Source organism: Strix uralensis, chromosome 10 (genome assembly GCF_047716275.1).
Source record: "Strix uralensis isolate ZFMK-TIS-50842 chromosome 10, bStrUra1, whole genome shotgun sequence".
Lineage (NCBI taxonomy): Eukaryota > Metazoa > Chordata > Aves > Strigiformes > Strigidae > Strix > Strix uralensis.
The window spans coordinates 8,612,585-8,631,549 of NC_133981.1; the positions used below are offsets into that span (position 1 = coordinate 8,612,585).

General features: G+C 41.8%; 1 protein-coding gene across 12 annotated transcripts in view; it reads left to right on the forward strand.

The window, feature by feature from the left end:
• The window catches only part of MITF (melanocyte inducing transcription factor), a 111,359-nt gene that overhangs the window by 49,672 nt on the left and 42,722 nt on the right, over positions 1–18,965 (forward strand). For 9 of the 12 annotated variants that reach the window (XM_074879112.1, XM_074879114.1, XM_074879119.1 and 6 more), the window contains exon 2: positions 10,352–10,598. In XM_074879112.1, coding sequence (XP_074735213.1) covers positions 10,352–10,598 — 247 coding nt within the window. Of the gene's footprint in view, positions 1–3,736; positions 3,842–10,351; positions 10,599–18,965 lie in introns of those variants that run through there. The other 3 variants (XM_074879116.1, XM_074879117.1, XM_074879118.1) reach the window with 3 other exon arrangements.

Here is an 18,965-nt window from a genome sequence, read left to right on the forward strand (position 1 = left end):
TGCTAAATAAACCAGATTAAACAAAACCCTGTTACGAGAATTCATGATTAACTGTAGTCTTTGCAGGATTTATTGGTTATAAACTAAGCGCCTGCCGTTATTTTTTTGTCCTGGTAACTAAGGCAGATGTGAACTTCAAGTCCAGTGAAACATTTTTTGGCTCTTGCCACTGTTTACATGATTCAGGAGTTTGCAGTAGTTCCACAACAAATATAGCTTTGAACAGAAATAGCCATTCAAGTGCTACGCTTCTGGCAGTGCAGAAGAGATTAAGAGGGTCTAACAAAAAGGCTTGTAAATAGTTTTGAGTTGGCTGCTTTTTTTTTCCGAAATAAACCAATAGCTGTAATGTATTTTGAAAAGTGAGGTATTCCTGCAGCAAGTTACATGGACAACATTAAACAGTGCAAAACATGGACCACGCTGAACAGTTTTACTTTAGCCTTTTCTAGAACTGCAGCAGCTGTATTTATTTTTGAGATTTTATTGGTTGCATAAATTTATTTCTGAGGATTTTTCCTGATGTCTCCTCTTTGAGAAGAACTTACGCTTTTTAAATGCAACATAAGAAAGATGCAGAAGAAAAGGGTGATTGCAAAATGAAATTAAGGCTGTGTATTAGCAGGGCTGCATTTGAGGTGTTGAGAAAAGACTTATGAATAGATTAAGGAGGATCTTTTTGTATATGTTTTGACACTTTGTGAAATCAGAAAGTATAAATGTTACTTTCATGTTTTTGTTTTGAATGAGACTTCATTCTGTACCATGTTTTTGATTTGGTATTTGTTTTATTTACATGTGACCCCAAGTTTAAGTAATTATTTTCTTCTTTCCCTCTCTCTGGTGTTCATGAACAGCTTCTGACTAGAAACAAGGTGCACAATTTTTTTTTTTACAGGGGCAGAGGGGGAATTGCCAGAACAGTCTCTGGAGATGCCAGTTCCCTAGTACTCCAGCCTTTAAATCAATACTGAGTATTTCTGTGAAAGATTGCGGTTCATATAGATGTCATGAACTTAAAATAGAATTTACAGCTGTTGGATAGCAGATGAAGTGGTCCTCGACTCAACACTTGCACTCACCTACCCCAGCCATCCTGTGCAGCTGCAGAGCAGAATCTGAGGTCTTCTGATGTGAACCGGGAGTGGTTGGGATTTGGGGATAACTACTTGGGAACAGAGGGACCTTAGTGCTGGATGTGGCTGTACAGAGGATGCTTCCTCTGTCAGGAATGTTGTAGGTCATATTAAATGGTCTGAGCGAGGGAAATGAAGGCCATCTTTTCTCTAGTTCTTTGTAGTTAAGCAATTCCTCCAGTGAAGGACCCTTTTTCTTAGCCTCAATTAGCAAGTTTCTAAATATCACTAATGCTTTCTTACATGGACAGCTGGAGCTTGTCCCACCTTCCTGACTGTGCTGTAGATATCCAAGGCAGCAAGACTGGTACATCTGTCCTGCAATTGCAAATCACACTTGCAGTGTAAATATCCAAATGGTTGGTAAAGTAACTTGTTGCTGAATAAAGGCTTTTTTTCCCCCTAGTCATTCAGCCTGCAGAGTAAAACAATCCTCTGTGCCTCAATAACTCTTCCACAAATAGCCAAAAATGTAGAACAACTATGAGCAATGCTTAAGGACCCTAAAATTAAAGTTTGTATAAAACCTGTGGACACTGAGGATTTGGTTTCTGCAGTCTGGAGAGTTGCTTTGTTAGAGAAGTTGCTGAAGACACTCCCTGACCGGATCAGATCCTGTAGTGAACAGCTAGTGCTGTGGTTAGAGACTGAAGTGAGCATTTGCATAATATCTGTCCAAGATTATTTTAATGTTAGAGTTACTTCGCTAATGTGTTAGGTGGTGATGTTTGTTCCCTTGCATGTAGTATTCACAGCAACAAGTCCTACATGCTGATAATGCCAACCTATCGCACACCGAGCACAATTCACTTTGTGGTTTTCATTATGACTGTTTGGGGTTCTTAATCATTTAAAGAAAATCTTCCCTAAACATTCCCTTTCCCTTTTGCTTCTGAAGATCCTGTTTCCTCAGCATACCAGAGGGAGGATGTCATCTGTGCAAGATGAGGCTTTGAGCTGCCTCCTCGTCTTTGGAAAGTGTTGAATAGAGCTGTAACAGTGGAGTCAATAAGCAGAAAACCTTGGGTGAGCAGAAGAATTTAGGCTGGGAATTGCTGGGTCGCTGTAAGCCTTGAGGAGTGTTGTGGCTTTTTTGGCTGGGAGGGAATCTGAGCATGTGAATGATGGTACAAGCTGTGAACACAACATGGTCAAGTCATGTTTTCTGTAGGACTGCCTCTGTGAATAAACTTGTTATCCAACTATGTAAATGAGAGAGAATTTCTGAACCAAAATATGATGGAAAGGTGATGTGGAGTCAGATCTGGGCACTATGTAGTTGCAAAGTATCAAAAAGTGCGGTGATCATACGTCATCTTCCCTCTTGGCGACCATGTTATCTTCTCTATTTACCCAGATAAAAGAAGGTAAATTCTGTATTACAAAATCAAGAACTAAAGAGGTTGTTAGTGGAGTGTTATCTCTTTGCTTTTTCTTTTATCACCTCTTGGTTGTTTTAGCTATCTGGCTTTTTGTTTTGCAAATGTGTGTAAGCTCTTTAGAGAGGGAGGTACCCATAGATGTGGTGTCTGAAAAATGGTTCAAAAAGCCTTTGACAAGGTCAGGCTTTCAAGTGAAAGACGGATTCATCTCATGCCTTTTTTTTTTTTTTTTTCCTTCTTTTTGTAATATCTTCTCTAAGTTTGTGATGGCTTTGAAAGTTTGAGGAAGACCACCAAACCAATATTGGGTAATGTAGTTAGCTAGATTTTAAATTCCTTTAACCCTTCATGGAACACTTTTGGGAGCTTGAGGTATTTGTGTGTGTAGGTGCCTTCACCTGCCTGCTCCTTTTCTGCCTGAGGGGTTCAGCCTGTTTGAGCAGAGGTGAAACTGGGGAAACAGTGTGTACACCGTCACATCGAGTCTCCATACCGTTACAGATGCATGTCTAGCTCTTGCAAGATGCACCTCCAGTGATTCCTAGGTGGAGGTTCACCTAGGTGAACCTTGAATGTGAAGGAGTTATGTCCCAGAAAACAAATTTGTCTTGCACCCACCCTCTCCCTTCATCTTTTTGGTGATAAAGATCGTGAGAAAACTGCGCCGTTACAGACAGCCCTTATCCACTCCTCTGATGGCATTAATGGCCTGATCACACCCCTTTTAATTAATGAATGGGAGAAGTGCTTTCAACGCCAAACCGCGTCTTCCATTTCTCCCAGACCGGCAGCAGGTTGTCCGTCCGCGGGACGGCGAGGGTGGTACAGCTGCCAGGGCGTGGGTCTGAGGATCATGCTTGGCCCCGCAGTAGTGCTGGGCATTTATCTGTGTTTGCTGCAGTCCCACGCTTTGCTCCAGGCTGTCTCCATCAAGAGTTTGTGCAATACTCTCATGCAGGTGAGGCAAGATGTAGCGACGTGCTGACTCTGAACTTGTGAGCTGTTTTGGAGTCCTTTTGTGATATCTGAAGACCTTGTGCATGGCTGCCTCAACCCCCCTTCTGTTTTCCTCGGTAGGTGCTGGATTGCACAGGTCTGCAGTGCTGGCAGGCACCGGGCACTGCTGCCCGTGTTGCTGCTCCGTGGGGATTGGAGTTGCCAGGTCCTTATCTGGAGCCACCCCTGGAGACACAGCCAGCCGGGACGCTGCTTGACTTTCACCCAAGGGTGCTCAGCAAAAGCCCTTGGACACGAGGGGGGGGGAAAGATGGAAGCTGTTAGAGTTCAGATGTTCATGCCCTGCTCCTTTGACAGCTTCTGTCTGTAAGTGGCGCTTTCCCAGAGCGACGGCACCGTGAGCAGATTGTGTGATTGATTTGTTGTGATGGAGGTTGTGTTTTGGGAGTTAAAAATACTGTGCTTGGGAGCTGGCCGCTGTCTTCTGCAGAGCCACAGGAGCTGTGGCTGACCGGCTGAGATAATGGTGGTGACTTTCATGAGGGGAAGACTTATAAAATACTCTATGTTTAAAAAGAAATATATATACATATCTCTCCTTCTGAAACTTCATGGCAAGCACACACATTTGGGGTAATGGAGGTTTAGTTTAGGCATAAAAAGACTTGGTGCATTATAGTGATTATTATATAGAAGTCTTTGAGGATACTCTGTTTGCAATTATTCATCTCCCTTTTAACAGGAATGGTAGTAAAGGATTGCAAAATGTGACCTTTGCAGCTTCTAGATTGAACCTCTTTAGTTTTACCTTGTTCCTTAATCTGGTGGTAATCAAGCTTTCCAAGCTATACAGCAAGCTGTGTCCCCAAGTAAATGGGCATTCAAGCAGATCAACTTTCAGCATTTTATTAAGTCAACACTCATGCAAAAGCCACCTCCAGAGCTTAATAATTATTTACTGAGTGCTCCTGGGTCATGAGAGAGGTTTTCATTAAGTTCGGAAAGCATTATGTTCAGCAGCTTGTGAAGGTGTGTTTTAAAGACAGGAAGAAAAATGGAAAACTACTAAATGGTGTACAGCTACTTAAAAAATTCTTAGCTGAGGATTAAATGAAGTTTTTGTTCGTGTGGTTGGCTTTTTTTTTTTTTTTAAGACAAGTGTAATCACTGAATTAATTCAATCTGTAATTCAACCCTTAGCTCCTGGGTAGTGGATCTGTGTGGTGGATGTTTGAGGGATTTTTCCTTCTTCCCTCTGCTGACCAGGTGCATGCAGTGCATTCGGGTAGATGGATGGATGCCTGTTGGGTTGGGGGTTGTTCTGTGGGTGCAGCCCATGGTGCAGGGTAAGCGGTGCTGCTGTGGGAGAGTAGCTCTGAGCTGGTGCAGGTCAGGGTAAGAAAGCACTGGAGGGACAGAAAAATGTTTAGTTTGATGGTGGAGCAGATGTAACAGCAGGGAACGTGCCTCTTTAAACACATAACCTTCAAATGCGGAAACCTTCTTTCATATAGAGGCCTGAAACATAGTCTTTGCTTTATTATAAAGGCTGATAAAGGTCTCCACACCGTTTATGTAATTGCTCTGTCCTTGGCAAGAAAGGACATACGAGGGTGCCAGCTGTTGGTTCGTTGTTTTTTTAAACATTGTTACTTTAAGCAGCGCCAGCCAGTTGGCATGGTGAGCAGAGCATCGCTGTAACCCACAATCAATTATTAAATTTTAGGAATGAAGTACAAAGTGCCCCAGGGAAAATGCCCTGGTAGTTTTCTTGTACTTAGAATCCATTGCTTCAGCTGAAAATAGGGGAGAAGAGATTGTGTAGGGGGCTTTTTTGTTTGTGGGTTTTTTTTGGTTTTGGGTTTTTTGGGGGGGTAATCTGGCTCCCTCTTGGATTTTTTTGTTTTGTTATCCTTCTGTTTTCTGTCACACCTCTCTGCGGCAAACGGCGATGCTGGCTGGCAGGTTAGATGTTGCTGGAAGTGTTGTTGCTCTAGCCACACGTATAGTACTGGCAACAAAAACTTTCTTGAGGTTTTACTGCTTGGTAGAGAGACTGAAAACAGAATCTGGACAAATAAACTTTAGTTTTGAGGAAACCCTAGTGGTCATTGAGCAGGAGGGGTGTTGGAAGGGGAGCTGTGTGGTGGTCTCTTCTGATAATGCTGTCTGGAGGTCAAGCCAAATATTTGAGTTGTAACGTTGGCAACCTCTCATCTGCTTGCTTTAAGGATCAAGACAGTTTTATGGTAATGTCAGATGCTTAAATGTGGATGGCTTTTTTTTCTCTATAAATAATTATGAATGGGCTAAGAGCAAGACATGAAACACAAGCATTTAAATCCTGTGTTATTTCTTACCTCTGACCTCTGAGATCTGGTGCAGCTCAGTGGATTTCTTGAGGTGCTAAATCTGCTTTTCTTGGCTGATTTCTCTGTGGACTAACCTGTTAACATACAGTTGGCATGAACAGAAGAGAGCAACAGCCTCCCTCTTGTGTGGCATTTCTCTGCTTAGAGCAGGGTAGTCGATCCTGCCTAGAGCAAGTGGTTCTGAAAGTGCTTTTTTAAAAAAAAAAAAAAAATGCATTTTATTTGATTCTTGTTCATCTCTGAGGAAGGTTTGGGTTTGAGGAGTTGGTCTGTGGTTTTAATTATTGTAATTTCTCTGAGAAACCTTACATTGGAGGCTGTTCTTTTTTCTTTATTAAAAAAATTATAAAACAGTAATTAAAAAGCAAAGCTGAGTTAAGTAATTTTTTCCAGTTCAAAATCTCTAGAGAAGTTTCTTAACAAATGCATAGCTAATACAAAATAATGTTTGTAAACTTGACAACTCATGTAAATAATGCATGTGAACCAGAGAACTCATTTGATCAATTTATAAGAATCTGAAAACAAAACTGACCAGCAAAAGACCAGTTTGTCTTTTTGCCCAAGGAGACAAAGATAAAATAATCAGTACGTGTCTGGGAAGGTAGATTAGGCTCTAAAAGCTATGGTCTCTGTAATCTTTTGAGTTGATGGCAAAAAAATCAAACTTTATTTTAATCTGATCAGTTGCTTTTTATTATGCAACGGCCATCTGCATTATAACTTATGGATGCAGCAACTAACATGTCCCAGGCATCTGTGCAAAGGATTTGTAATTTAAATTTATTTAATAAAACTTTATCACTTCATGATTAATTGGATTGGCAGATGACACTCATAACTAATAACTCAGTCTGTATTACACTATGCTTATTAGACTGCTAATGGATAACAGGTTTAATCATGTGTCAATTAAAAGGATGAGTTGGTTTCATTTATTGCAATTAAATGGTATCCATAAACCATGTTTGGAGGAAGTATCTAAATCACATCATGTATCAGTTGTGTGTGTGGGCTTTGTTACTGACTCTGCATAATCTGGGGGTGAATCAGTTCACGTATGAGAGTTTTGAATCCACGTGTCCACGTTCTGGGTCATACTTCAGAACATGGCACCGTGCTCAATCATGGGAGATCCGCCTGTGCAGCAGCATGCGAAGGTCAAAAAGCTTTAAAAATACGAATTTTCAAAACTCTTTTGATGAAGCCTTTGACATAACAAGTTTTTAATTGCTTTTTTTGATTGGAAAACTGAGTTTCTGACAAAGCTTCTCCTGTTTGCTCTCCAGAGGGTACGTGGTGATGAAACCTAAACCATCTTCCATTCCATCCTGGAACTTTGCAGTCAAAAGGAGGAGCAGATGAGGTGGGGAAGGGAAGCAGGGTGGGAGGACAGTCCGTGTTGTGCATGGGACAGGTTTAGAGGCTGAGATACCAAAGTTTCAAAGAGTTTTCCATGTTTGATCAGTGCCAGTCGTGGCAAGTGGAAGGAGTGCTGGTGTGGTGAGACCGCCCTGCTCGGGTGAGGAGCTTTACAACCCCCGGGGGATAATAATAGGAAATCTGCATGGCCGGAGCTGTCCTGTGTCTGTCCAGTTTTTTTCGCAGTGCTTGTGATGGGAGCATCTGGTCAGGCAGGCAGGTGTTGTGCAGCAGCTTTTATCCCAGATAAAAACATTACTTGAACTCAAATGCGTTGACGGCAGTGGCTGTGGTCTGGCAGCACGTCACTGCCAGTGCTGCCTGCGTTCAGGGCTTGTGCGCCTCTATGCCGTGGAAAATTATAGCATGTATAAATAAGAGAACAATGTGTTCTCTGAGCTCGTGGCTATGTTGTAGCTACACTGGTTTCTGGCTTCTCCTTTGAAATAATGATGAACAGGACATTCGATAATCTCCTCTCAGGCTTTTTCTTCCTGCTTGCCTGGCCACCAAAACCTGGTGTTCTGGATGTGAATAAGATCAGACTCTTCCCCTTGCTGGTGTCTGCTCCTCTTTTGATACTTGTTTAAAAAGTACATTGCCCAACCTTGAACTACATACCTTATTACATCAAAGCCATTTTTTCCAGTGAATAATTAAAATATTGAGCAGAATTGCAGAAGTAGTAAAACCTGAAAGAGTCTCTGCCCTTTGGGGAAGGATTTGGCAGAACAGCATTTTCTGGGATTATCGTTTCTTTTAAAGACATGTTATTTGAAGTTTTTGCTGACAATTTTCAATCAACAGTAGAGCCCTGAATCACCTGCAGGAAGCTGTAAGGACAGTTGTTGCGTTGTTGGTGTGAGTAGGTACTGTAATCGTGTGAGCGAAATGAGGTTCCTGGCAGGGGCTGTTTGAAATGCCATGAAAATAATTTCTCCTTGCTTCTCCCTCGCATTCCCCAAAATTTTAGCATATGGGTAGGCTCTTCTGAGATGGTTTCGGCACACTTAGTTTTGGTAGGCGGAGAAACAGTTCAAAATGAAAGAAGGTGGGAGGAACTGCTGGGTTACCAATTTTGCAGCATTAGGTATCTGTAAAAAATGCCAGTAGCATGCAAATGAGAATCCTGCTTAGTGTGATATAAAATAAGCTTTTTCTTCAACATGAGGAGAATGAATCCTTCCTTAAAAACAGCATTTGATTGCCTTTTTTATGCTCATCTGTTACAGTGGTCTCCAAAGTGCAGTGCGCAATATTTTTGGTGGGCAGGAAGAAAATATTAGCACTTCAGTAATACATGTAGATAATTAATAAATAAATAAATGTATGTATATTGGGGGTGCGTGCTCAAACGTTTTTTCCTGGTAGCAGAGCATGTTCAAAAAAATCAGGAGACCACTGATCTGTAACTATACTAGTCATGGAAATAAAGCATCTCCTCGATTTGGAAATGTGCAAGTGGTTCAGATATGCAGCCAGGAAACACGCTGCTGCGTTTTGATGTGAGAATGCTTTGCCCTTAATTGAAAGGCTGATGTCTTTTTACAAGTATCACAGTCAATGACTTGTCTTGAGCAGCTAATTAGTGCGATTATTCCACAGCTGCATTAGTTTCACCACAAAGGTTTTCTCTTGTTTTATCAAAAGGATCAGTGTCTCTGCGAATGTTTCAACCTGACAGGTCTTAAATAGCAAGATGGTCCCCTCCCTCCCTCCCTCCTTCCCTGCCCCCAGAATGTGTGCTCTGGAAGAACTGAGTTTGATCTCTTGGGGGACTAAGTGTGGGTTCTCCTTTCTTATTTCTATCGTGAACTGTTTTCAACATCAGTCCTAAACAAAGCCATAAAACTTCCAGCAATGCTGGCTCCAGCACAAGTAGCTCTTGGTGCCCACAGCCTCCAGGTGAGAGCTGGAAGGGATGTTGGCTCCTGGACTCCTTTGCAAGCTGTCCTGTCAGTATCCTGCAGGTAGCACCTCAACACCGGAGCCAGAGGTGGGGTTTGCTAGAGCAGTCTTCTCCTAGAGCCACGGTTACTGCTGGCTTCCCCAGGCATGGTCCTCCATCATTATAGACTGCCATCAGCCCATGGAAGGAAAGGACTCATTGACCAGCTGCAGCAGTCAGGATCAGAAACCAAATACTGTGCGCACTTACCACTCTTTGTCATGTGGATATATGGAGTCATGTATTCTTCCCTGCTTCCAATGTCCTTCCCTCAAAGGATGTGCGGCTTGGTATTTACCTACCCTAATTGTTCTGTCTTACTGATGCTAGAGAAATGGCTTAAAAATGGGCTCTTGCTTCTGAGGGCTAACCAGATGATGGGTTGGTTCAGAAGATGTCCCTGTAGTCCATCGCAAAGTCCTGTGGGTGTGTCATGCTGTCTGGTGGGAAGCTCCACTTGCCAGTGGCTTAGAAATAGCTCTTAGCTGGTAAAGCAGTGCGGTGTGACTGAAAATACAGCCATTATTTTTGTTTATTCTGCCTGTTCTCATATTTTACTGTGCTTGGAAGATGCTGGTAGGCCTGAAGTGGGAGTTGTGTTATTTTGAGTCTGGTTTCTAGCTATGAAGAATGTTGCCACCAGCAAATCCAACCCTGAGATAGCATTTTGCAGAAAATAAGTGAACTTTGTTCCGTTGTGCTTTCATGGGAGAGGTAGATGTATTTTATCTCTTTATTTTTGAGCTAGATCATTACATCTGGAGTATTACCTATACCTATCATTAGACTTGATACAGCCCTTTATTACTTTTTTAAAAAAGGAATATGAGAGCCTGCTGCTATCAATAAAAGCATTTGTCTTTCTTGTGGATGGTTGCTGTAAAAATTGAAATAGCGAATAGCTCTTTACAGCTGGACATTGGCGTTTGGAAATGGTTAGCTGCAGTCAAGTTAAGGCAGCCTAATGTGGCTGCTAAGTACCTGAAGTAGGTCGGCTCCAAAGTCCCCCTCATGTGGAACAGTGTATCCTCACCCATCCCACCCCGCGTTCTGGTGTAATTCTGCAAGCTCTGACCGCTGGAGCCGCGATCGCACTTGTGGAAGCTGAGCTGTCTCTCTCTGGTCTTCCCACAGCAATTCCGAGCATCCTGGCGCTTCCAAGCCTCCCTTAAGCTCCTCCAGCATGACCTCACGAATCCTGCTACGCCAGCAGCTCATGCGTGAGCAGATGCAGGAGCAGGAGCGTCGGGAGCAGCAGCAGAAGCAGCAAGCAGCCCAGTTCATGCAGCAGCGAGTGCCCGTCAGCCAGACACCTGCCATCAACGTCAGTGTCCCCACCAGCCTGCCCCCCGCCACCCAGGTACCCATGGAGGTCCTCAAGGTACGCTGGTCTCTCTGCCTTTCTGTTTAGGAGCTCTCGCTCATCTAAATGTACTTTATTTAATAGGAACATGGTTATAGGGATTTTTGGCAATGAAATTTTGCAAATAACCTGCGCTCTGGCTTGATTTGCAGCTAATTTTGGTGTCCTGGTAGTGAAAAATGGAAAACCTTTGTGTGACTTTTTCTGTTTTCTTTAAACTTTGAGATCTCAGGCGGGAGGTTTCGTTACAAAACTAATGTTCCCATCATTTCTCCCTTTGGAAAACACTTCTGCGTCTTTCTAGTACTTAATTATTTTCAAAAAGAAGAAATTATTAATAGATATTCACATCAGTATTTTGGTTTTTAAAAGAAAACAAATATTTTTGTAAAATGGAGTCAAAACTCATTACAAAAGACCTCCTCAGAAAGCCTTAATCTGAAATACGGGTGAGTTTCCAGCCTCTTGCAATGAGCCTTCGTAATCCTTTTTTTCTTAAATGACTTGCTTGTAGCTTTGGATTCCTTGTCCTACTGGAAACTGTAGGAGCTTGTTAGTATCCTTGTGTCAAAGGGGATGTAGCTTGCTAATTAGGGAAAACGTCAACAGCTATAAGAGAAGAGATAATTTCATGCACTGGGTAAGTCCAAGTAGAGTAAAACAATGTGAAATGTGTGAGTAAAAGAATGCAAAATGTTTTGGAGAAATTTGCTGACATATTTAATGAAAATAAAATTTTCGTAAGTTTCGAAGAGTTATCTATTTGCTCTGCATTATTGCTAAATCTTTTTTTTTACATTCTGATGTTTAGTAACTGCTTTCAGTTGACAAGCATATTCTTACTAGATAAGTTAATTGAGCTTGGTTACAATCCACTTGTAGTTTGCTCTTCGCTGTTGTATGTCAATGATACGTATTCAAAGATTTAGTTCTAAAATAGACTTGCAGGCTCAGGGTTTTGAAGCAGTCTGTGTGACGGGTTTATGGAGGAAATGTAGGGTGCTTTTGTTTATTGAATCTGCATTATGGTATTGTGTTGACAGTGCCAGAACTAATACTTAATTAGGACACTAGAGTCATACGCAAGTGTGGTGGTTGATCTAGGAGCAGGAGGGCAAGAGCTGAATTTTGAATTCGACATATATATATATATATATACACACACATTTTCGTTAAAAATTAAATACGGTAGACTTTGAATGTATGTGCATATAGTAAGGAGTCCGAAATTGACTGGGAAGAGCTGTTTTGTCTAACCCTTGTGCATTATGCACAATGTTTGTGTATAACAGTTTGTTCAACTTGTTTCCAGGTTATGACACTGTAGTTATAATTCAGATCCAGCAGATGTGTAGGTGCTATGAAATAGTTTTTTGTTTGTAATGCACCTAGTTAAATAAGCATATATTAACATTTTTACATCCTTTCACCCTAATTTGTTATGATGTGAATTTTAGGGATTTTTTTTTTAAACCTCTCTGAAAACTTGTAGGAAAGTGTTTATTTTCTCATGATATTTTACTGATAAGGAAGGAGTTTAATGTCTTGAAGAAGCATTAGCAGTTGTCTATATTGTTCATTTTACAATTGCCTTTATATAGGAGAGGAGGGGAGGCAGCCCTCTATTTCAGAGGGACAAACGCAGAAGGTGCTGCAGCCAGAAGGTGATGCTCAGTTATTACAAATGGGGTTACTAGGAACTGGTTTATCATAGGGTTTGTATGCAAATCTGTACCCTGCTAGAGCATTGCTAGGGAACTTCACATGAAGGACTTGAACTTGAATCCTTGCCCTTCAGGATTGCAAAAGAATATCTCTCCCCCATTTCCTCCTGATGAGAGAGGGAGGACACCTCCCCTGCATTTGTCTTTGGCTCAAATGGCAGTGTACATGACCCTGTAGAGCAAAAAATTAAGAGAATGTATCTTTAACTGGCTTGTAAATTAAAAGTAATAACTGGGAGCAACTACCTTTTGTGCATTGAAGGTGATGGTTGGGCAATGTGAGCTGCCTGCTGGAACAAAATAATGCCTGTCTTCTAATCACCTGCATTTACCTAAGTAACAGTCAAAATTAGCAAAAACAAGTCCCCTTGGTCTCTGCCCATGAGGCAAGAGAGACCACTTTGCATAGTTTTGCTGCTTGTGTTTTTGGTGGATGAAAGCAGGTAAAGATTCATCCTTTTATCCTTACTGATAAAAGTGGACCAGTTCTGTACAAAAAAAAAAAAAAAATAGGACGAAATACCAGGCTTGGAGTCATGATCTTGCTGAAAATTTACCACTGATGCTTCAGTGAGAGTAGGATTTGGCTGAAAGATGCATATAATTTTTTTTTTAAATAGATCGTTTGGCTCAAAAGATGAGATTAACAATAAATCAGGATCTTCCTGGTGCCGATATGCTGACAGCCAGCTCTGCCTGCAGTAACACTGTATGGGTGACATCATTTCCCTGCAGCTGCTTTTTACACTTCAGTTGTTTTTTAGCTGTAGACAAATTTTCCATATGAGCTGTACAGAAGTTTTAATTAGATAAATAGGGAACTAAGTTGGTAACTTTATTATCCAGATGATCTGGATTTAGTGACCTTAAAGAATGAGATAGACAAAAAGGGGATTTTTACACTTTCAGAAATGTTAATCTGCAAGGCAACTTTCTTTAAAAGAGATCTTTTTGAATATTACTTCACAAACAAAGAAGACCAAATGTAGTAGGTTTTTTTTTGTTGTTTTGTTTGTTTTAGAATTTAGCACCAGAAAACCCCCACTCCAAGCCTGTTGAATTTATCAACATTTTGTGTTTTTAATTACATTGTGTGACTTGCCCTTTCTCCCATATCTCACCATGTGAGAAGGAGAATAGTACTTCCATGTCTGGGGTAGTTTGGAATGACTAGTTTAAAAAGGAGCCAGAGGTGTTAATGAGCTTGGATTTACATTTTTTTCCAAGATGTTCATGTGGAAACAATACAGAAAGAGAGAGAAATACATACGAATCTATGTCACATTGCACAGGAATCTCCAAATTACATGATGTGTATGCTCAAGGCCATATGAATAAATAGGATTTCATTTTCTTGAGTAATGACTTCTTACTGCATCACTTCTCTGCCAAGTAATGTAGCTTGGCAAGGTAGGAAATGACCTGTTGGAATTCCAATTTTGTGTTGCTTTGTGCAGCCTAATTAAGAGATGGACTAGGAGTAGGTCTAATGCATTAGAAACAGTATCCCTTCGAGTCTAATAGCAAAAGGAAGATTTGTTATGGCTCTTGATTATCCTCCTGCACAGCTGATGTTAGCTTCACAGATGTAAAGGCTGGTTTATCTTTAAGCACCTTCTCATCTGTCTCCTGTTGGTGTTTGATGACTAACACTACAGAGAGATGTCACAAGAGTTTCTTCTCTTGCAATTCAACTTCTTGCTCTGCCTTGGAAATAAGAGTATATAACTTAAAATGTTGATCCTTGAGAGTAGTTCCAAGCCCTATCAATGTTGGATCAAGATCCATTTCTGAGGTACAAAGTAAGTTTATATTTTTATTTAAGAGAGTTAACTTCTTTGCAAAGACATCTTACGATGTCTTCAGTAGGTTGTTTTATGGAGTAGCTTCTTCCATAGAGGTGTATTTTAGTTTTGTATACTTAATTGATATTAAGAAGCTGTTCTTTTTGTTGTTGTTGATTGCAATTAATTCTCTTGTCTGGTGGGAGTCCTTACCTGTTGGAGCAGAAGTGCCGCTGCTGGTAACAACTTTAGTATTCCAGAGCTGATCTCTGGGAACTGGTTGCTGCATTTCTGTAAGCAGGGTTAGTCCAGGACTTGAGGAGGTCGTGCATCAGGTTCCTGCCTGCAGTCACTGAGGCCTGATGATTGGTTAGTCCTTCTGCTCCTCAGTCATCCAGTTGCAAAATATTACTGCTATTAATCCCATACCTTGTGGAATTACATTTGTTAAACGTGCTGAAATCCTTGGCTATTAGAAATCAAGAGAATGTGCTCTTGGTTTGTAGTGAGGCTGGTCTGTTAATCAGCTTCCCCATAGCTGTCTCGGACTTCATCTGTACTGTCTTCCTGCTTGATAACACAGAATTAGCTTTTTTCCAGTGGTCCTAGCAGCTGTCTGTTGACAGTTATTTAGGGAGCATCTCCTGTTGATGTGATAGAGTTGCTGAGTTCTGCTTTTCGTGTCTTTAGTGCCTCCTCCCCTCCCCTCCTTGCCTTCTCCCAGTCTCCTTTCCTACTAAGCAACTTGCAGGATTCTTTTAAAGTGAGTGATCTCCCACCTGCCAAGCTCCTGGCAGCAGCAGGGCAACCCCCTGCCTTTCTGACAGGCAGCGATCCCCTAGCCTCTGTAGGATAGTTTAGTCTTACATGTCAGTCCAGACAGCTGATTTTAGCATTTTTTTGTTCAGCAGATAGAAATACTGGCTTGTATGACCAGAGTTCTATGTAATGTCCTTCTGGCATCTTCACCAAAGCTGCACTATAGCAGTACTTGAGGCTCACCACCCTTTACATGCTTTTAAGAGACACAGACCGTTAAGAGTTTTCCTTCATCTCAAACTTATAAAAGATCCAGGGGAGAAAAGCAAGGAATTGGTCTAAAGGCTGAAAGTACCAGCCATCACGCCTTATTTTCCTAAGCACAGCTTGCAAGATCCTCTGCTTGTATTTTGGGTTAGTCTTTGAGAAGTTCTGCTGATAGAAGTAGTCAGACCTGAGATGCTGATTTAAGGCTTGCCTTTGAAGATTGTTCTATGAAGATTGTTCTATTTTCTTTTTTTTTTTTTTTTTTTTTAAGTGCACTTACCTCAAAGTAGTTTTATTTACAGAATTTGTACTGGTCCAGAAAATAAACTTACTGCAGAAATTCAGAGAAGTGGGCTGGGGGAGGAGAGAGGACTCATCTGTTTGCTCACTGAAACACATTACAAAAATTGCGTTGTAGCTACTCTGCATGGTTTGTATGTTTTGCCTGATTTCTGGATAAAGTTGACTGTTCAGAACAAGCATAACACAGTCCCCTAAGTACTTTGGACCAGCCTGCCCAAAACACAATGTGGCACTGCAGAAACTGTGCCTGGTGTGAGCAGGCTTATGTGCTCCATGGGAGGAGATCCTGGAGCATCCTCAGGAGTCAGGATAGGAGACTCAGGGCCAGCTTTGACCCACAGAATTGCAAATCGGTTCCTTTGAAAACATCACCAGTTCTTACAGAATTGAAAATATTACTGCTGGGCAGCTGACATCCAACCCTCTGCATGTCTCACTAAACAGATGGAAGGTAGAAAACTGAGGGTGAACACTTCTTCCCGGTGTCCCCCCATGTTATTTGTTGGTGCATGACGTGGCACTTGTGCTGTCGTGTTTTTGATGTGATGCACCAGGCCATGGCACAAGGATGGAAGCCTAAACTGGATGTGTTGTTGTGAAATGGTGTGGTCCCTGTCCCAGCCTGTCCCTGCTGCTGCTTGTTAATGCTCCTGAGGATGCGGTTGGTTTACCTCCCCTTCCTTCCGAGTGTTTTCACACCAAATGAATAGCACAACAAGAAATCTGCAGGGCTTCTGATGTCTCTCTTCCTCCCTCTTTGCTGCCATTGGGGATATGAGAATGTAACTTCCATTTGGCACACACTGGGATGGGAGCGCCGCATCAGATACTGCTGCAAAGTACAGCCTGGAGGGCTGGGGTGAGAACCTGCAGTGGGTGTTTGCTGCATGAACTGCCGTGTTCCTGCAGTGGTGCAGATGTGGTTTGGACACTGTATAAATGCTTTGCGGGTAATAAGATAAAAGCAGGTCTCCTGACCAGCAGATGATATAACAGGTCCCTTTCAGGATGTGAACATCCCTTTCATTCTTGTTTCTGGAGAGTGAGCAAACAGTTCTCTTGCTCCAGGGGATCTGGACAAGGCGGGTCCTGCTTTGGTGATTTGCAGCTTGAGATCTCTCCTCTCTGGCCGTAGAATCTGTGCTCCCACATAGCGCCTGCCCTTGCTAACGGGGTAGTTCACCCCAAAATGTGACGTATATAAAAACATATGTATGGAAATATAGGCTACAAAAACATATTAAACATTTGTTATTAACAGACTCTGAATAGCGTATCTGTATACAGTAATGTTTATAATATGCTGGATATTTAAAAATTTATCTGCCACCAAGGACCCCACTTAAGATTCCCCCTGCCACACTGCCTGCATTGGTGTCTTCATGGTAGATGTTAACTGCTCTTTTGATGCTAGAATTACAGCTCTTTACTGCTACGTCTTGCCATTGTGGCGTTTCTTCTTTCACCTGGGGTCCTAAACAAGCTGAAACCTCTTCTTTTCAAAGCCCAGAACCAGATACTGTTTACTGGGTTTCCGCTCTTGCGTTGTTATTCCAAGAGCTTTTGCCCATCTCATGGCAGTACTGTGGGCTGATCACCACTGATACCAGAGCAGGTCCGTACATCTCTTCCTTAATGCCGTCCCATTGCTGTAGTTCATGCTCATCTTTACAGCAATTTTTTCCGAGTTGACAGGACTGCAGCTGCAGCTGCGCTGCTTGGAAGGGTGCAGGCGACCAGGCTGGCCTCCTGCCTTCACCTTTGTGTCATTGTTCATTCAGATTTTAAATGCGCCACCACGATAAGCTCTTTGCATCAGATACCCTGTATTTCTTCATTTTTGAAATGCCAAGCATGCCTTCTGAGTGATGTTAATGACTATGGACATGTATCAAAAAATACCTCCTCCTAGTTCTTTTCCAGTGTGCTTATTACAGAGTGACCTGTGGTGGTAATGCAGTCCTGCCTAGCAGGGAAGGCTGTGCAGTTAGCAATAGTGTTCTTGGTGTAATAATTAACCATAAAACTTCATTGTATAGGGGACTTATCTCATGGTTCTGAAGAACAGGAACAATGGGATGTCAAGATAAATGCGTGGTAGCATCTGCTACAGCAAATGTGTGTTTGTGGACATGCTTATCTGATTAAAAGTTAATTTAATCTAACCCGACAATGGTAGATAGTGGTGTGTGTCGGTACGTTATGTAAGCATGGCGTGTATTTGCAATCGAGAACTTACAAACAAGTGATTTGCCAGACTGAGTCTTGGTGAACTACAGATAGAAGATTTAAACTGAGGTTACTTAAACTCTGTGACTCTGGTATACATAGCTTAAGCCTACAGCAAATTCTTCATAAAGAAAAACTTGCATTTAGCTACAGAACCACTAAAGCCTGCCTTGTCTCCTAAGCCTTCATGTAAGTAAAAGTATCTTTCAGGCCTTAACTCTTTTGCTTACTTAGTGGGTTGAAAGCTATTTCAAAACAAACACTGGTGCTAGATGTCTGTGGTTATTAATAGAGGTAAAATGTAAACTCTTGCTTAACACCTGGGTTATTAGACGTTAAAAATGCATGGAATTCAAGGGGGCAACATGCTTTGGTGTACAAGTATCTGACTGCTTGGCTGCTAGTGCAAAACACTACTTTAACCCTTTGTCCCAAATGTCCTTTTCCTATGGATGACAATACATCTGTTGCCTAGCTCTTGAGAGAAATGCTATTGCTGATGGAGATGTCTGATCTTGGATCTTCAGCTGTGGTCTCTGTGACACAAAATACAGCTCCCAGAGTTGTGGGACAAACAGTGCTGCTGCTGAATTGTGCTGCTGTGGGGCTAGAGTAGTTCCTGGGCAAATGGTGCTGTGAGCAGGGTGCACAGGTAACAGACCAGAGGGTAAAGGTAGCTGAGAAACTGCTCCTTATCATAGAGCTCTTGCCCTGCAAGTTCACAGTAGTTACCTGGTAGTTTGAAATAACATTTTTGACATGGAGGAAATAAAGATATATTCACACTAAATGATACAAGCATCTGGAAGTCCAAGCTCTGATTGCTGGTTTATACCCTAGTTGGTGGTCTTGAGGATTTGCTGTCTTCCTGCTGGTGTGACAACATCCATGAAGTTAAAGAGAGCTTGCTAAGTTTGTTCTTTTACAGTTTCTAAGCACTCTTCTTTTCCTTCATGGTCTAGCCATATTATCTGATGGCTGAGTTACCAGACCTTGGGAAAATAGTGGTTCATCACGTGTCAGTAGCTGTTTCAGAGCTGCAGAAGATGAGTTAATCTTCCCAAAGATTTGTAGGTGCCCATAGTTCTGGGTATTAAAAACATCGATGAGGCTCTGCATCCCACCAGCTAGCAGATTTAACAGCTTGTATTTAGTCCTTTTTCAGTCAATGTTAATTTAAAAAGCACCTTATTCCACTTTCCTGGTTGAGCCAAAGAAGTATGAAGAGAGTCAGTGCTGATCACTGTAGTTGTGCTTGTTGCTTCCACAGCTTAATTTGGCAGAAAATAATGCCTGGAGCCACACGCAGCGCTGGAGAC